At 42.0% G+C, this 14442-nt stretch overlaps 6 protein-coding genes across 6 annotated transcripts; 3 read left to right on the top strand and 3 right to left on the bottom strand.

The window, feature by feature from the left end:
• The first annotated feature begins 170 nt into the window (after nucleotides 1-170).
• On the top strand, nucleotides 171-1554 carry BDB00DRAFT_837898 (uncharacterized protein). The gene is made up of 5 exons (XM_053124593.1): nucleotides 171-539; nucleotides 613-743; nucleotides 818-886; nucleotides 1016-1131; nucleotides 1240-1554. Exons 1-5 carry the CDS (start codon nucleotides 421-423, stop codon nucleotides 1405-1407), a joined length of 603 nt encoding a protein of 200 aa, XP_052976717.1. The 5' UTR covers nucleotides 171-420; the 3' UTR covers nucleotides 1408-1554.
• A 339-nt stretch (nucleotides 1555-1893) lies between these two features.
• Nucleotides 1894-3644, top strand: BDB00DRAFT_768795 (NMD3 family-domain-containing protein; the record flags this gene model as incomplete). Its single annotated transcript, XM_053119768.1, has 4 exons — nucleotides 1894-2157; nucleotides 2252-2550; nucleotides 2620-2693; nucleotides 2794-3644. The coding sequence occupies 4 exons, from the start codon at nucleotides 1894-1896 to the stop codon at nucleotides 3642-3644; spliced, it is 1488 nt and encodes a 495-aa protein (XP_052976716.1).
• BDB00DRAFT_837890 (uncharacterized protein) lies at nucleotides 3526-4168 on the bottom strand. The gene has a single exon (XM_053124592.1). The coding sequence runs from the start codon at nucleotides 4014-4016 to the stop codon at nucleotides 3744-3746; it is 273 nt and encodes a 90-aa protein (XP_052976715.1). The 5' UTR covers nucleotides 4017-4168; the 3' UTR covers nucleotides 3526-3743.
• On the bottom strand, nucleotides 3936-7917 carry BDB00DRAFT_917262 (muts domain V-domain-containing protein). The gene is made up of 15 exons (XM_053128711.1): nucleotides 7833-7917; nucleotides 7636-7745; nucleotides 7525-7555; nucleotides 7308-7440; nucleotides 7050-7233; nucleotides 6779-6940; nucleotides 6516-6672; nucleotides 6352-6437; nucleotides 5836-6249; nucleotides 5596-5737; nucleotides 5371-5497; nucleotides 5190-5295; nucleotides 4905-5115; nucleotides 4711-4795; nucleotides 3936-4617 (listed from the first exon to the last, which is right to left on the bottom strand). Exons 1-15 carry the CDS (start codon nucleotides 7843-7845, stop codon nucleotides 4143-4145), a joined length of 2436 nt encoding a protein of 811 aa, XP_052976714.1. The 5' UTR covers nucleotides 7846-7917; the 3' UTR covers nucleotides 3936-4142.
• A 436-nt stretch (nucleotides 7918-8353) lies between these two features.
• BDB00DRAFT_556202 (uncharacterized protein) lies at nucleotides 8354-9056 on the bottom strand. The gene is made up of 2 exons (XM_053117835.1): nucleotides 8748-9056; nucleotides 8354-8645 (listed from the first exon to the last, which is right to left on the bottom strand). Exons 1-2 carry the CDS (start codon nucleotides 9021-9023, stop codon nucleotides 8439-8441), a joined length of 483 nt encoding a protein of 160 aa, XP_052976713.1. The 5' UTR covers nucleotides 9024-9056; the 3' UTR covers nucleotides 8354-8438.
• A 1010-nt stretch (nucleotides 9057-10066) lies between these two features.
• On the top strand, nucleotides 10067-14434 carry BDB00DRAFT_837882 (folliculin-interacting protein middle domain-containing protein). Its single transcript, XM_053124591.1, has 12 exons — nucleotides 10067-10627; nucleotides 10840-11394; nucleotides 11518-11727; nucleotides 11810-11938; nucleotides 12044-12241; nucleotides 12316-12365; nucleotides 12456-13091; nucleotides 13184-13456; nucleotides 13531-13584; nucleotides 13672-13780; nucleotides 13870-14006; nucleotides 14110-14434. Exons 1-12 carry the CDS (start codon nucleotides 10262-10264, stop codon nucleotides 14192-14194), a joined length of 2802 nt encoding a protein of 933 aa, XP_052976712.1. The 5' UTR covers nucleotides 10067-10261; the 3' UTR covers nucleotides 14195-14434.
• Nucleotides 14435-14442: the final 8 nt, after the last annotated feature.

Below are 14442 nucleotides of genomic sequence, written 5' to 3'. Positions count from 1 at the left end.
CGAGTATGTTGCTAAAATTATCTGGATAGTTGGATGATTGTTGTGAAAGTAAGATAAGGCTATTCATGCATTGATCTCATAAATAGAACAACTATTCAGCGTTTGCTCAGATGGTTCCATTAAAGACGGTAGTAGACTTAGCTGAGAGCATTATCATCTCTTTTGGAATTGTTATACTCTTTTCTGTTCGTCTACTGTATATAAGACTGATTTGCCGTCCTTTGCCGTCATAAAAAAGTAGCCTGTTGCAGCTTTTGTAGACCCGCATTTGCAGTTCCTTTCTGACCTAGCTGTATAGTAATACCCCAGGTGTCATCTGTAATATAAAAGATGAATATGGTTTGATTAAACAGAAAGCATTCAATTTTCTTGTTAAATCGAAACGAACGACCCGGTATCAAAGCATATATCATTATTGGAATGCCCCACAGAAATTCGTCGTCGTTGTCGCGGGTGCGATATTTCTATTCCAGCAAATCTTGCCGCCAACGTCAACTAGAACTTGACAAAGAACGAACAATTTTCCCATTCCATCGCGGGTAATATAAGGAAATAAAGATGTAGATAATTAAATACAAAAACTGACGTGTAAATGCTCCTACTTGCAAACAGATATCTTACGCCCTTTTCCCCCTGTCTATTGCCGTTTCCAATAACACGCAACACTCACACACATACACTAATGGAAATAACAAGCGGGCCGTTCTTTACGACTTCTTCGGGGTTAATTGACAGCGTGGACAGTATGTTTCGAGAAACAAGGTGTAGAGAAAATAATAATGCAGAGGACAAGTGAGTAATGATATTGATTTCACAGAAAAGCTCATGGTTGTCCTGAGAGATGGGCGTAAACTAATCGGCACATTACGATCCTTTGACCAGTTTGGTATGCTGCTACTTCATATATGGGTTCTTGTGCACGTGTGGTGTTTTGAAAACAGTAGCTGTAGAAGCGGTGGGTGGCTGATATATTCTGAACATTAACGACTGAGGCATAAACGCTTTTTTCCTCTAGCAAACTTGGTTTTACAAGACACAATTGAAAGGATATACGTTGGCAACTGTTACGGCGACATAGCCAGAGGCATTTTCTTGATCCGTGGCGAAAATGTTGTGCTCCTCGGTGAGATTGTAAGTATTGTGATGAAAAAGAAACGGGAAACGGGACTATGTACAATATTCGGAAGAAACTACTACTAGAAAGAAGATGCGTATTAATTCATGATGTGCTATGTTTAGGATTTGGATAAAGAGGAACGGACAAACTTGCGTAAAATCCCCGTAGAAGAGGTCTTGGTTGCACAGCGCGAAGAGATGGAGGCGAAACAGCGATTAGAAAAGATACGGAGTAGGGTACTGCATGAGCAAGGCTTTTGTGTGGATACTGCTCAAAATGATTTGTACTGAAAACAATAAAAAAGTTTTGGCAGACGAGCTATCGACCATCCTTGCTTATACCATTTCTATATACTGCAAATGAGACAAATGCATGATTTACCCAATGTCGTTGCCTGATTCAATTTCCTGGTCGATAAGCCACTGCCTATTTTGCCACCTTTAAATTTCAACTTTTTGCATTGATTTCTTTGACTTTTTTGCGCCGAACCCTCCTCCCCTTCAGACCTTGTCCATAATGGAATACAATCCTGTAGTTACCGAACAACTAATGTAAGTCAACATTTCAAACAAAAAAAAAGGACACACAGTGCGATCGGGCGTATAACTAACTGGATCTTTCATTGAACTTGTTTTTGATCTCTTTGACAGTTTGGTATGTAAAAAGTGGTTGGAAGGAAGAACTTAGTTGCTGCGGCATGAGAAAAAAAAGTTTTTAACACTTTGCTTTAACAGTGTCCAGGATGTGGTGCACCCACCCCTCCCAATGCGGCCAACATGTGCGTTAACTGTATTCGAAACGAAGTCGACATTACCGAAGGAATTCCAAAGCAAGTGCACATTCATTTCTGCCGTAACTGTGAACGATACCTTCAACCTCCTGGCATTTGGGTTGTAGCCGAGCTTGAATCTCGAGAACTGTTGACGCTCTGTCTCAAGAAACTTAAGGGCTTGAGTAAAGTCCGTTTGGTCGATGCAGGATTCATTTGGACGGAACCACACAGTAGACGTATCAAGGTCAAATTGACAATCCAGAAAGAGGTAAGCTGCAAGGAGACTTGCTTAGTAATTTCGTAGTTTTGATTCTGTGTAGCTGGCTTATTAATGTACTTTCCAACCTTCCCCCGATGATTAGGTCTTTGCAAACACTATTTTACAACAGGTTTTCGAAGTCGAATACGTAGTGGGCACGCAGCAATGTGATGACTGTACTCGTTTAGCAGCTCAGAACACTTGGAAGGCTTCCGTCCAAGTTCGTCAAAAAGTAGAGCACAAGCGTACTTTCCTTTTCCTCGAACAGCTTATTCTCAGACACAATGCCCACAAGGATACAACCAACATCCGAGAAACCAAGGATGGTATCGATTTCTACTATGGTCACCGTGGTCATGCTATTAAGATGCTTGAATTTTTAAACGCTGTTGTCCCGATCAAGTAAGTAGTAGACCGACTTGATATTTCTATGTACCGAGGAACTAAATGTGCGTGTTATACTTTAAATAGGTACAAAACTAGCGAACAGCTTATTTCTACCGATATCCACACGAGCGTCAGCAATTACAAGTTCACATACTCTGGTAGGCTGAAGAAGGACGATGTGTTTTTAAATTCGGTTCTTTTGAGATAAGGGGAATATGCATGGCAGAGTGGGATTGACACCTTTTTTGTGGGATTTAGTTGAAATTGTTCCTGTTTGTAAAGACGACCTCGTATGTCTGCCGAGAAAAGTTGCCAACAGCTTAGGCAACCTCACTCCCTTGCTTCTTTGCACTCGCGTGGGCAACACAATTCATCTGGTTGATCCAAATACACTCAACTCTGCCGACATCAATACCACTGTTTACTGGCGCTCTCCATTCTTACCGTTGGCATCAGCAAAGGGCTTAACGGAATACTACGTTCTCGACGTTGAGCCGCTTGGCCCAGTCAAGGGAAGACAAGTGCTTGCAGACGTTCACGTTGCTCGCATGTCCGATTTCGGCCACAATGACAACGAATTTATCGCACGATCGCATTTGGGCGCTGTCTTGAATCCCGGAGACACAGTGCTTGGTTACGATTTATCACACAGCAACTACAATAATGACGAATTCGACAAATTAGACCGCAGATCATTACCCGACGTCATCCTTGTGCGCAAATCATATCCACAGCGCAGAAAGAAGAACAAGCAGCGTACTTGGAAGTTGCAGCAATTGGGCAAGGAAGTTGATGATATGTTGCCACGCAAGCAGGACGTCGCACGTATTGAAAACGATATGGAAATGTTCATGCGTGATATCGAAGAGGATCCTGAATTCCGATCGAACATTAATATCTTCAAGAGTCAGAGCGAAGCACGCCAGCAACAACCTGCTGTGGATCATGGCGCCATGACCGATTCATCAGATATTGAGGAAGAGGACTTCCCTGAAATCTCGTTGGAAGAAATGTTGGACGAAATGCAGATCAACCAGGATACGTCTGATCAGCAGCAACAACAGCAGCAGCAGCAGCATCAGGATGAGGACGATGTGATGATGATGTAAATTTCTTCAATACATATTAGAAAAGTAATGTAATATTATGCAAATTGGACAGATGATGGTATGATAAGCTACAAATATGCATTATTATTTTTTATTTGTTCAATTGGTGATTTGGGACAGTCCTTGGATAATGCGTCGTAGAACCTTGGGATTGGGGTTTTCCTCCTTTAGGAGATATGAGGCATCGGTGAGTACCGCTGGAGTGAGATTCATGTGTGGTTGATCAAGATCCATCTTGTAAGAGGTGTCTTGGAGTCGGTTGGTCTTTTCGAATTCATTTGCCACTGAGTCCGCCTTTCTGATAATAGAATCTGGTACACCGGCCATGGCAGCAACGTTCATACCAAACGATTTCTCACAGATACCAGGCATCAACTTGTATAAAAAGGTGATTCTGTGCTCCTCTTCATCCACATAGTAACCCCTGAAAATCGATTGCACAAGAAGGTCAGAAAAAGCAAAACAAACCAGTTTGCAAAAGATTAAACTAAAACCAACTTACATGTGCATATTATTGATCGTTGGATTCCGTTCAAATTCTTGACACAAAGTTTGATAATGTGTTGCAAACATAGCCAGACACCCAACATGGATAGAGAGATAATGTAAGACAGAATATGCGATAGCATAGCCATCGAAAGTGGATGTGCCACGTCCGAGTTCGTCCAAGATGACTATAGATCGTGGCGTTGCTTCATGTAGAATCTTTGATGTTTCTTGCAACTCCACCATGAACGTAGACTCACCACGCAGAATGTTGTCATTAGCGCCGATTCTCGTGAAGATCTGGTCGCATGGGGTCAAACGACAGTGACTTGCAGGCACATAGGAGCCCAGCTGTGCCATGATGATGGCTGTGCACGTTTGTCGAAGCAGTGTAGATTTGCCGCCCATATTAGGTCCCGTAAGGACCATGATGGATGGATCCTTACCACCGAGTAGTGTATCATTGGGAATAAAGTCTTGACCAGCACTATGATAATAAAGAGCATCTTCCATTTAAAAATCACATGTCCTCACTAATCCGTATTAATAAAAGCATGACAGACACATTTCTAAAAATTACCCTGGTATCATGCACGGATGGCGCATATCTCGTAGCTCCAAAACACCGTCTTCTTGCTCAACAAGTTGCGGACGGCACGAAGGTCCTGATAAAAAACACCCCATTGCAACATCACGGTAAGTAACATGTCTTCTGTGTCCGCTGCAATTTCATATCAGCAATACTACTAGATAACCATGCATCTGTAATATTACCTCCAAGCTTGGCGGATCCTTTTGCAAGGCTCATCAACGCATCAATATAAGCAATACATTGAGTGGCAGCAAGCCATTGTTTGTAATACTCGTCGAATTGGCCATAAACTTGGCTTGTAAAGCCCTTGATAAATGCGGTTTTCGTCTCGAGCAGCTCTTTGTAATTTTGGATCATCTTTTCGAGCTCGGCGGTATAATAGCGTGTTACTTTCTAAATTTTTATAGGAAAAACCAACGGTGTTACATCCACATACGCATATGTATTGCTAGAGTTGTGATAATTACCACTGTTCCTCCAAGTTTGGGCCACGCTTTAGGTACTTCGACATCTTTTGGAACTTCTATCTGGTAAATTTCTTTGCCACGGTTATGGAAGCGGATCTGCGAGCATCTACAACAGAAGTTGGTCGTGAAGAAGTACAATCAGAAAGGATAGGAGCCGCAAAAAAAATACTAGGATGCGTACCCAAGATCTTGTTTCTTTTGTTGCAAATAGCTGTTGAACTTCTTTTCTGCCTCGTCGATTTGCTCGTGAATAGCATCGTATTCTTCGTTTACACCACTCTTGGGAATAACAACCTTCAATCTCTGATCTACAATGATATTTTAAAATGTGACGGTATGTTAGGCTTAATAGTTCCCGTTTGTAAATATAGGAGAAAGCAAGGATCAAAACCACCAATCCACTTACAGTCAATGTCAACCTCAGTTACTTCAAATCCCTCTCGGAAAAGGAGCAGCTTGTCACGAATATCAGGGAACTGGGTGACAATTGTTTTGAGCAGTGTAGAGTTGAGTCTGTCTTGTTCAGATTTGAGCTCATCGATGATTGCCTATATTTCGAAAACGTTTTTGGGTCATCAGTATTTTGTATGGCATGATATAAGCACTGCTTTCATCATGGTCCATCCGAGTAGTTAATCGTTTTTACCAGAGTCTTTTCGAATCCTTCGAGGGTTGCAAGGAATTCTTTCACTTGGCATTGCTTTGCATGAATACGTGAGATGAGACGTTCCAAATCGGGAATGCCGACCATTTTTCTGCTAAGCGATTCATGTATATCCGTATGTTGCATCAAGTCTTCGACTGCATCCAAGCGTCTGTTGATATCTGAGACATTGCGCAGTGGATGGCATAACCACCGCTGGAAAAGCCGTTTACCAAATGGTGTTACAGCGTTTCCGAGTAATTGAAGTAAAGTACCATCTATGGAGCCATCATCTGAGTTTTGCAGGACTTCCAGGTTTGCTAGTGTCTGTCCGTCAAGAACAAGTGACGACGTTTGTCGGACAGGGTCGTAAATAGAGATGTTTTTCGCTGAAAGAAGATCTTTATCGTGCTTAAGCTATTTTTGGTACGAAACGTAAACGATTAAGGCACTTTATACCGATTCGCCTACGCACACGCATCAATCCACCTATGCCCTGTTGATATATCTTAGACTTACTGTGCGCAAATACGAGATCAATCCGCCAAGTGCTGAGATTGTAAGAGGTTGGTTACGCATGGATTGTAGAGCCTCTGGCCAAGATGCTACAGTTATAGGCAACTAATTTTAGTTTGGGATGACCTTGTCTAGTAGCAGTGATAATGGTTCCGGTGCTCGCTTACATTCATCATCCATATCGTCCCCAAAGTAACCAGTGATCCTAATTTCGTCTATTGTCCTCACATCATTCCAAAACTCTGCCTCTGGCTTCAACTGGTTCCAGAGAACCTCAGATAAGGTGTTCTTAAGAACACGAAGTGTATTTGCACTTAAATAGCCCTATACATTGTAAAGTAGCCAGACGACAACATATATACAGAATGGTTATGTTTCGTTTTTTTTTTTGGCAATTTGATAAAAAGAAAGTAAGGATTCTATCCTTTACCTTTTCTGATACGAGTTCTCGCGGTTTGAGTTGGACAATGATAGTTTCAAGCTTACTACGGCCAGCGTCGTCTTTGAAACCTGCCATTTGGAACTCGGCTGTTGCTGTATCAACAAAGCAGATGCCGAATTCAGGGGTGGTGCTGTTCGAAGAGGTATATTCCTGCATACACACACACCCAAAACGGATCAGTGATTGATGTAGAAGAAAAGAAAGGGATGTGCATTATCTAATTTCACATAGTGTACACAATTAGATATAGAAACATTACCTTTATCGACATACAATACGTGCTCATCTCGCTCGTCAGCATTCCACTATCCACCAAGGTACCGATAGTGTATATGCATGTCAATTCGCGATGTATCACCTTGCTAGCCTTCTTGGTAGCGTTTCTGTCGCGCATAGACTTTCCAATGGCGTTTTCAGTCTGGTCAACTTTTGCCACTTTATAGCTATATGTCCAGAGTGTTAAAATCAAGGAAAGCATAAAGTAACCCACGCATAATAAATATCATAAAAAACGTACCCTTTAGCAACGAATTTAGAGGCCCAAAAATTGAACGCTGATTCAGGCACACCGGCCATCCGCATATTGACACGATCTGTCATTTTTAAATCAAAGTCCTTGTGGCCCACGTCCGCATCTTTTTCATATAATTCTATAAACAGACAGCCGAGCAAAGGAGGATCATAAGAAAACTGCCCTCTCACAGTGTTACGTATCAGATCACAATCCTTCTTACCATAGAATTTTCCTTTTTTAAAGAATACAACCTAAAGAGATAGAGACAAAGGTCAGTTTACGTTTAATTAAACTAGCAAAGGTCACACAATTTGTTTTATGAAAAGCTTACCGAATCCCACTGTTTAGACTTGACTTCCCAGTATTGCCTTTCGAACTCAGTAAACTCGGCCCAGGCAGATCGAGGTACATGTAGCGTACGAGGATCATAATCCGGAGAATCTAGAATAGAGTAAAGTTTAGTAACTGACTGTTCGATCTATAACGGGTTTGATCTTCACTATATATGTCTTGTTTCGAATATGTTACCCGGTGCATTCATATCTGCATCTCGAATATCAGCAAGCCATGCGTAGCGAGAGTCGTTCTTTTCTTTAAATTGCTTTCCATGTTCCTAAGATAGTCAAATTGCATACTCTCGGTAAGAGGAGCAGTCTCTTTGTTACAAGTATTTGAGGTAGCTACAAACCTTTCGCTGAATATCACGAGTAGATGCATTTGCAAGAAAATTTTGGGCTTTCTTCGGAGGAGGTGAATTCACGGAAATGCTCTAATATTCACAAGATAATGTATATAGCCTTTAGTATAAGATTCCATCATTGTCAAAGTAGAATGTATATATGAACCTGAAATCTCTCGCGCAAGGGTGTCATTTTGGTTGGTGTATTCGGCACAGTACTCTCATTAGAAGACTCATTTGGAAGGAGATCCTCATCAATGTCTATATCAGATACTTTAGAAAAGGATATTATATAAGCTGTTCAGTGAAACGAATTCGTTTCGCAATCAAGATGAGGGCAAAGGTAACCAAAAGTAAGTGTATACCTGGGATATCCACATAGTCATCATCCTCATCCGAGTTATCAGTGCTCTTCTGGAAAAGTCGCTTGCGCTTAACATTCTTCTTATTGCGATCTATAATCGATTGTATCCATGGTTGTTATTGTTGCTGCTTGAAATAAACTTTGTAATGGTCACAAAACAAAGGCCGAAAAAGTGGTGAAGGTTGTTGTTGTGGAAGCAGTGATAAAGAGACGGTATACCTGGTGCACATGGGCTGTTGAGTATTGGATCGTCATCGCTGTCGGAAATGGCGTAGGTTGTCCGCTTTCGTGTTCGCCGCTGTCAAAAATAAGAGAAGGTTTTGTTAATTCTGACAGACATGATATATAACCGCAGCACTATTCAAATATATAAGTGCACTGAACGCTACTAAGCACTCACAGCTCTAGAGTACACGGGCGAATAGTCATCATTATCACTGTCTTGATCCTCGTGGTCGCCGCTGTCAATGACCATGGGTTCTGCGATCGCCAAAGATTCAGTTGCAGTGTCAGCTACAGCGTTTTTAGAAGGTTTAATATTGCGTTTAGACGTTTGCTCCTGTTTCTGCTTCTGTTGTTGTGGTGCTACTGGTGCTGTTTTTGGTACAGACGCAGGCGCTGGTGTGGGAGCTTCATCCTTTTTTTTGAAGAATGAGAATAAATTGGTTTGCGCCATAGTGTAGTGTGAGATAAAACAAAATGCTTCGCGACAGCGCTGAAAAAGAAAAAGAGAAAAAACGCGATAAGCGCGTTCCGCTGTTCCGAAAAGTCAAAATTTCGTGTCACACAGCAGGCATCTACGCATCAATAGCATGGATGTTTTTTTCCACAAGTTTATTGTCACAACGATAGAGCTCTTATTACTGTACTGTGGCATCGCTGGCTAGGCACACAATGCTGTGATTCTGCTTCCACCTGTCACCTTTGTGACACAGAATCAACCTCCTGGTGTAGCGCTTAAACACTTACGTATGACAAACCACTGTCTATCTTGATATGAGTTTTTTCATCGCCCGTCTTCTTGACCAGCTTCTTATTTGGAGGTGGTTCCTACTTTGCTAGGCTACAGTAAACACTACATGTAAGGCAACGTCTTGGGGTGTTGTCAAAACTATATAAAAGTGGCTCTCTTCACACTGAATCAACAGTTTATGCGGCTGCACGATATAAACGCAGTGTGCTATATAGAATGGACCGCATTGCCTACATATTGATATGTAGGATTCTGCCTAACAACTACGTCGATTGGCAAGTTACATAGAACAACAGCATAATATTTACCGACTGTGGGTTGATTGAAATACAACAGTTGGGTGGCGCGTATCATAAAAGAGCATTATAGCGTCCAATTAAACTATGGTCTAACGATGGGTATATACTCCCCGTCGTGTTTATTCCATGGTAATCATATCCATTTTAAAGTATCGTAGGTGGATAAATTCCACAGGTATCTCGTTCTACAAATCATACACACACTCATGTGGCTCCGGTTACGCAACACATAGCACTTTCGTCTTGTACCTGCATGTCCGATGCTATGCGCTTTACTACATAAAGTCGGCCATATCAGAATACATTAGGCGTCATGTTTGGTGGTATGGTTGGTCGCATACAGGGCAAAATCCTGTATGCGTGTGAAACAACAAATCTGCCTATCAATGAATTGCCATAATGAGACACATACTAGGTCGCTGAGCTTTACTTCTTTTTTCCTTGCACCCTCTTCCTTTTCGTTTCAAGGACATATGCTGCATCGACTCTTCCGTACGGTTTCGGTGTCAAAAGATTCGGACGACAATTACACGCGGTTACTACTTGAACCTGAGGCGTAATTAGCGGCCCTTTCATGGTGCTGGTTGTTTCATACTGCCAAGAAGGCTAATCGTGCTCTTCCTCCTTTTTTACTTTATTTTAATGAACAGCTGGTGCCCGATTCCTTTGGGTGAAAGTCAAGTCAGAGTGCTATTCTGTCAAGATGCCGGCGATTCGAATAAAACCATTCTATACGATTCTAATCATGGCATATCGGTATCGCCTGTGATTCCAGCCAACTCAAAACGCGGGGCGACGACTACACGGGGAGGTATGGCTCGTTCTTGGAACGGCAGCGACGTATTCCTGTCGAAAGCAGCGTCCAGCAGGGGAAATTCTTCACTGCTTGGATCATTGACAGACCGAAGAAGCGATTATGCAAGGCCGTCTAGTATGCGGACACAGCCTTCTTTTGCGACGTACGATAATCGTGGATCTCCTTCTTCGCCACAGCGCCATCATCGCCAGGCACGCAAGCAAGCAAAAAAAAAAAGAAAGATTGTTCGGGAGGATCGGAGGGAGGAGGGAGATATGAGGATGGGGAGGGGATGTTTTGTTTTGCCAGATCCTTACGTACATGTATGATATTATATCATCCATCTCTAACCCAAAGTTACATTTGATTACTTGACATCTATATGTGCTCCTCCTTCCATATCCCTTGTATGTATCCTCTCCAGGCTAGTCGGCGGCTGGATCTTATTGGCGACATGATCTTTGGCACTGCACCACTTGCATACAAAGGCATGAACACCAAAGTCCACTACAAACGTGACAAGGAACCGCAAATTGTTCTATCCAAGCTATTTACGATCAATCCACAGGATGCGGACGTGACCCGACGCACTTCATTTTCATCTCTAAACAGCGACTGGTCAACGACATCATCCATTGCAGGCTGTGGTGGTGGCAGTGCGAATACGGCCACTGCTACTGGTAGCGTCGCTGGTCTAAAACATGGTGCCAAACGATCCACATCAACCTTGTCTGTGCGATCTATATCGTTGGATGACAATGCATCTGAGCTGTCAAGCGATGACGACAGGAGTCATTACTCGGGTTACTCTGTGTATCCACCGGTACTGGGATTACGATCTAGTTCCAATGCCTCATTCAACTCGAAACGGTCTCGTCGGTTTAGTCAAACTAGTATGGAAGACGGTGTATTTCGGCCGATGCCGATGCCCGGTGGTGGAATACACAGCCCGTCGGATAGCAACAATGGCAGTATTCCTGTAAGCAAATTTGTGGAAGGAAGTTTTCTGGGAGTTGTATTACATGTAGTTTCTGTTGTCAGCCACTGACGACAAAGGTACCCATCCTTCTTCATAATCCTCCCCTTCCCAAAAAAAAAAAAGCCGCCTTCGCAACATAGCGTACGAACCATCAAATATGCGATTGCTGTTGTTATCACGCTGGATGACAAGAACAAGGCTTTATTTGATTTCGTATTTTCCCATTTCTCATTAATTGAAAACCATTTGCATCGGTTACAAGCTGAGGCTTTCGAGCTGCTATGCGATCATTTCCGTACGACCAACTTTTCAAACCATCATCCGTTACAACAGGTAAATAGAAAATGGGCTTCATGTCATAGTTGGAGCGCTACTGTCCTTAAACTGAAGTAATTAAAAATGTCGGAAATACTAGAATCGAAGATCCAGAGGACACTTGTCGTATCTAGAGTCCGGTATTTTTCAACATGACAAAACAATGATCGACGCAGTTATGCAATTTAAACGCGCGTTCCATGATCTTTATGGTGTTCCACGGATACAGGTAACTCGGTAGAACATGTTAACACATACTGTATATGTTAATCTGCAATGCAATAAGTCGATCTGCTTTATTGATGTGATAACTTTATGATAAAAATTAATCCAGGAACCGCTTTGGCTCAACATGTCGACTTTTCCTCAACGGAAATCTGATTATGCGGCATCGCTTGTCAAAGAGTTAATATATTTGATCGATCAATATGATACGGACAGCAACCACCACTTCATTTCAACTTTGGTAACGGCCGTGCTGATGTACCACCTATCGTGGGTGCAGACAGTCGCTCCTCCTGATGAAGTCAAGGTAGTGCACGAAACATCTCGAAATGCCTTTATATCGCTTTCGTGGGCAACATACTTAAAAGAATGATTCTATAGAATATAAATTGTCGCCACGGCAACTATGATCCGTTGTGGGCGCAATTGAGGTATGAAAAGAGAAACAATGATATGAATCCAGTGTAGCAATTTGGCTCTTCTAATGCTTGTGTACATATACGGAACTCTGTCTTGGATAGTGACTTGTACGGCTTTGTCGCATCGCCTGGGCGGATTGCACGAACTGTTGTTGTCGGTCAAAAGAGTGGACTTGTTCGACGAATCTTGTATATTTTGACATATTTGATTCGATGCAACGAGGTTTACGAGAATATAGAATCCATGATAAGTCCTGACTCAGAGAGCATATTCAGTTTTGAACGAGAAAAAGATGTCACTGACGTATCCAAACTGGAAGATAAGATTGTCAAACAACTCATTGGTACTGCCACCGACGTTGAATCGATCGCCATACCCAAAGCAGCAGCAGCATCTTCTGCACACATATCTTCATCATCAAACGAATCACTCAATTACCATCATCCTACAGCATCCCCTGATTCGCTCAATGATCATATAAGCTCAGCATCATACAGTTCAGCAGTAAATGCGTCGACAGGAACCAATCGTTGGTCATCTAGCGGTAGTTTCGATCAACCCAAGTCCTCCACGTCATCGTCAACAGATCATCTTCCATCAAGAAGCTTAGTGTCACTGACTGATGAACAGCGGAATGGATATGGAGAGCAGTCTCAACCACAGCAGACACCACAAAGACAACAATCATTAGACGAGGTGATATCTGCTAATGGAACATACCCTGTCATGATGCCAAAGTAAGTAGATCATCATCAGCTCTGTTTTTTTGTTCCTGGGTGATACATGGTAGATATTAGGAAATTAAATAGCAACACGAATACGAATCAAGATCAACTATATACCGCATGACACCTGATATCACCCAGACCAGAGAAGATGGCTTACCGACAGACCCAATACATCATCTGTTTGCCAAATCATATGGACGGTCCCTTATGGGTACCTACTGTGACACGTACAAGTCAGATTTTGTCCTGCTCGGTGTATCCAACAGCTCGTTTATTGATCGCTTAGAAGCAGATATGAAGCATACGTTGCCCCAATTCGCATTGACAGATGAAGTCACTGAAGCAACCTGCTTAGTGATTGATGCCGAAAAAAGGTACATATACACACGCTTTCCTGGGCAGAATATTTATGGGGTTCTCATTTCCTTGTATAATCTTATTTCACTAGTCGTTGTCGCATATTACGCCAGCGTATATCCCATGTTGACTCTAGCGATATGAAGTAAGCTTATTTAAAGTATATTATATGCTCAACGAGTGCTTACTATAGTACATGGCTTTCGAGAGTGCTAATTATATTATCACTTAGCAACGGAGAAAACAATGCCAATTGGAAGGACGTAAACTGCTCTAATATCGTTCGCCAGCTCCTTTCCAATGTTAAACAAATGCATACGTCTGGAGCATCCCCTGATGAGGTATGTTTGTTCACTAGATCTGTATCAATAATCACGGTGAAGGCGGCGGTCAAGAATTGACAATTGTTTTAAAAAAAAATACAATATAGATCGTCGATTCTATCGAAGACGGTCTACAGCTGATCTATTTTCAAAGTTTGCTGTTGCAAGAACGTCTTTTTGAATGGCTGAGCTCGACGGGTACAGAACCGTTGGAGGACCTGAAAGATATCGCTGAGGATATAAAGTAAGAGGGAAATTGGCTATTCACTTGATATTCAACGGTGGAAGTGAAAGAAAACTTTGCAGACTAACGAGTTTCCTTTTCTTTTGGCGCGAATAACAATCAGGGTGGAAATAAGCGACATTCCATTATTGGTGAATGTATGCAGTACTTATGACTCTAGAGTTGCCGAAATATTACGTGAAGCATAAGCTTCAAAGAGTTTGTAGTGTTGTAGTATCTTATTCGTAGAGAACAGGCATGTTCATACACACAATACACAATACACACATTCTCGATATTTTTGTTTGTTCGATGCAAATACATATACAAAACACCTTTTGCGCACCATCTTACCTACAAAGAATCTTTACCCTCCCATCATAATACAACTGTATATAGATAGCAAGTTTCATGTTTCAATAAAAAGGGCTCACATTTGCATAGTGTCAACTGACAG

The sequence above is a fragment of the Zychaea mexicana genome, assembly GCF_025766255.1.
Source record: "Zychaea mexicana strain RSA 1403 chromosome Unknown BDB00scaffold_71, whole genome shotgun sequence".
Lineage (NCBI taxonomy): Eukaryota > Fungi > Mucoromycota > Mucoromycetes > Mucorales > Lichtheimiaceae > Zychaea > Zychaea mexicana.
The sequence above is the reverse complement of the archived record's forward strand: the minus strand, read 5'-3'. Positions and strand labels throughout refer to the sequence as shown.

Excerpts from the sequence above, each read along its gene's own strand:
- BDB00DRAFT_837898 (XM_053124593.1), top strand. The coding sequence starts at position 421 with ATGCCCCACAGAAATTCGTCGTCGTTGTCGCGGGTGCGATATTTCTAT. Across the intron at positions 744-817 it reads GTTAATTGACAGCGTGGACA|AAAAGCTCATGGTTGTCCTG; the intron begins GTATGTTTCGAG and ends TTGATTTCACAG. Across the intron at positions 887-1,015 it reads ACGATCCTTTGACCAGTTTG|CAAACTTGGTTTTACAAGAC; the intron begins GTATGCTGCTAC and ends TTTTTCCTCTAG.
- BDB00DRAFT_837890 (XM_053124592.1), bottom strand. The coding sequence starts at position 4,016 with ATGCCTGGTATCTGTGAGAAATCGTTTGGTATGAACGTTGCTGCCATG.
- BDB00DRAFT_917262 (XM_053128711.1), bottom strand. Across the intron at positions 5,738-5,835 it reads AAGGATTCGAAAAGACTCTG|GCAATCATCGATGAGCTCAA; the intron begins GTAAAAACGATT and ends TTCGAAATATAG. Across the intron at positions 4,618-4,710 it reads CATCCGTGCATGATACCAGG|TGCTGGTCAAGACTTTATTC; the intron begins GTAATTTTTAGA and ends TTATTATCATAG.
- BDB00DRAFT_556202 (XM_053117835.1), bottom strand. The coding sequence starts at position 9,023 with ATGGCGCAAACCAATTTATTCTCATTCTTCAAAAAAAAGGATGAAGCT. Across the intron at positions 8,646-8,747 it reads CGCCCGTGTACTCTAGAGCT|CGGCGAACACGAAAGCGGAC; the intron begins GTGAGTGCTTAG and ends TATTTTTGACAG.
- BDB00DRAFT_837882 (XM_053124591.1), top strand. The coding sequence starts at position 10,262 with ATGAACAGCTGGTGCCCGATTCCTTTGGGTGAAAGTCAAGTCAGAGTG. Across the intron at positions 12,242-12,315 it reads CTCCTCCTGATGAAGTCAAG|AATATAAATTGTCGCCACGG; the intron begins GTAGTGCACGAA and ends ATGATTCTATAG. Across the intron at positions 13,092-13,183 it reads TACCCTGTCATGATGCCAAA|ATCAACTATATACCGCATGA; the intron begins GTAAGTAGATCA and ends ATACGAATCAAG.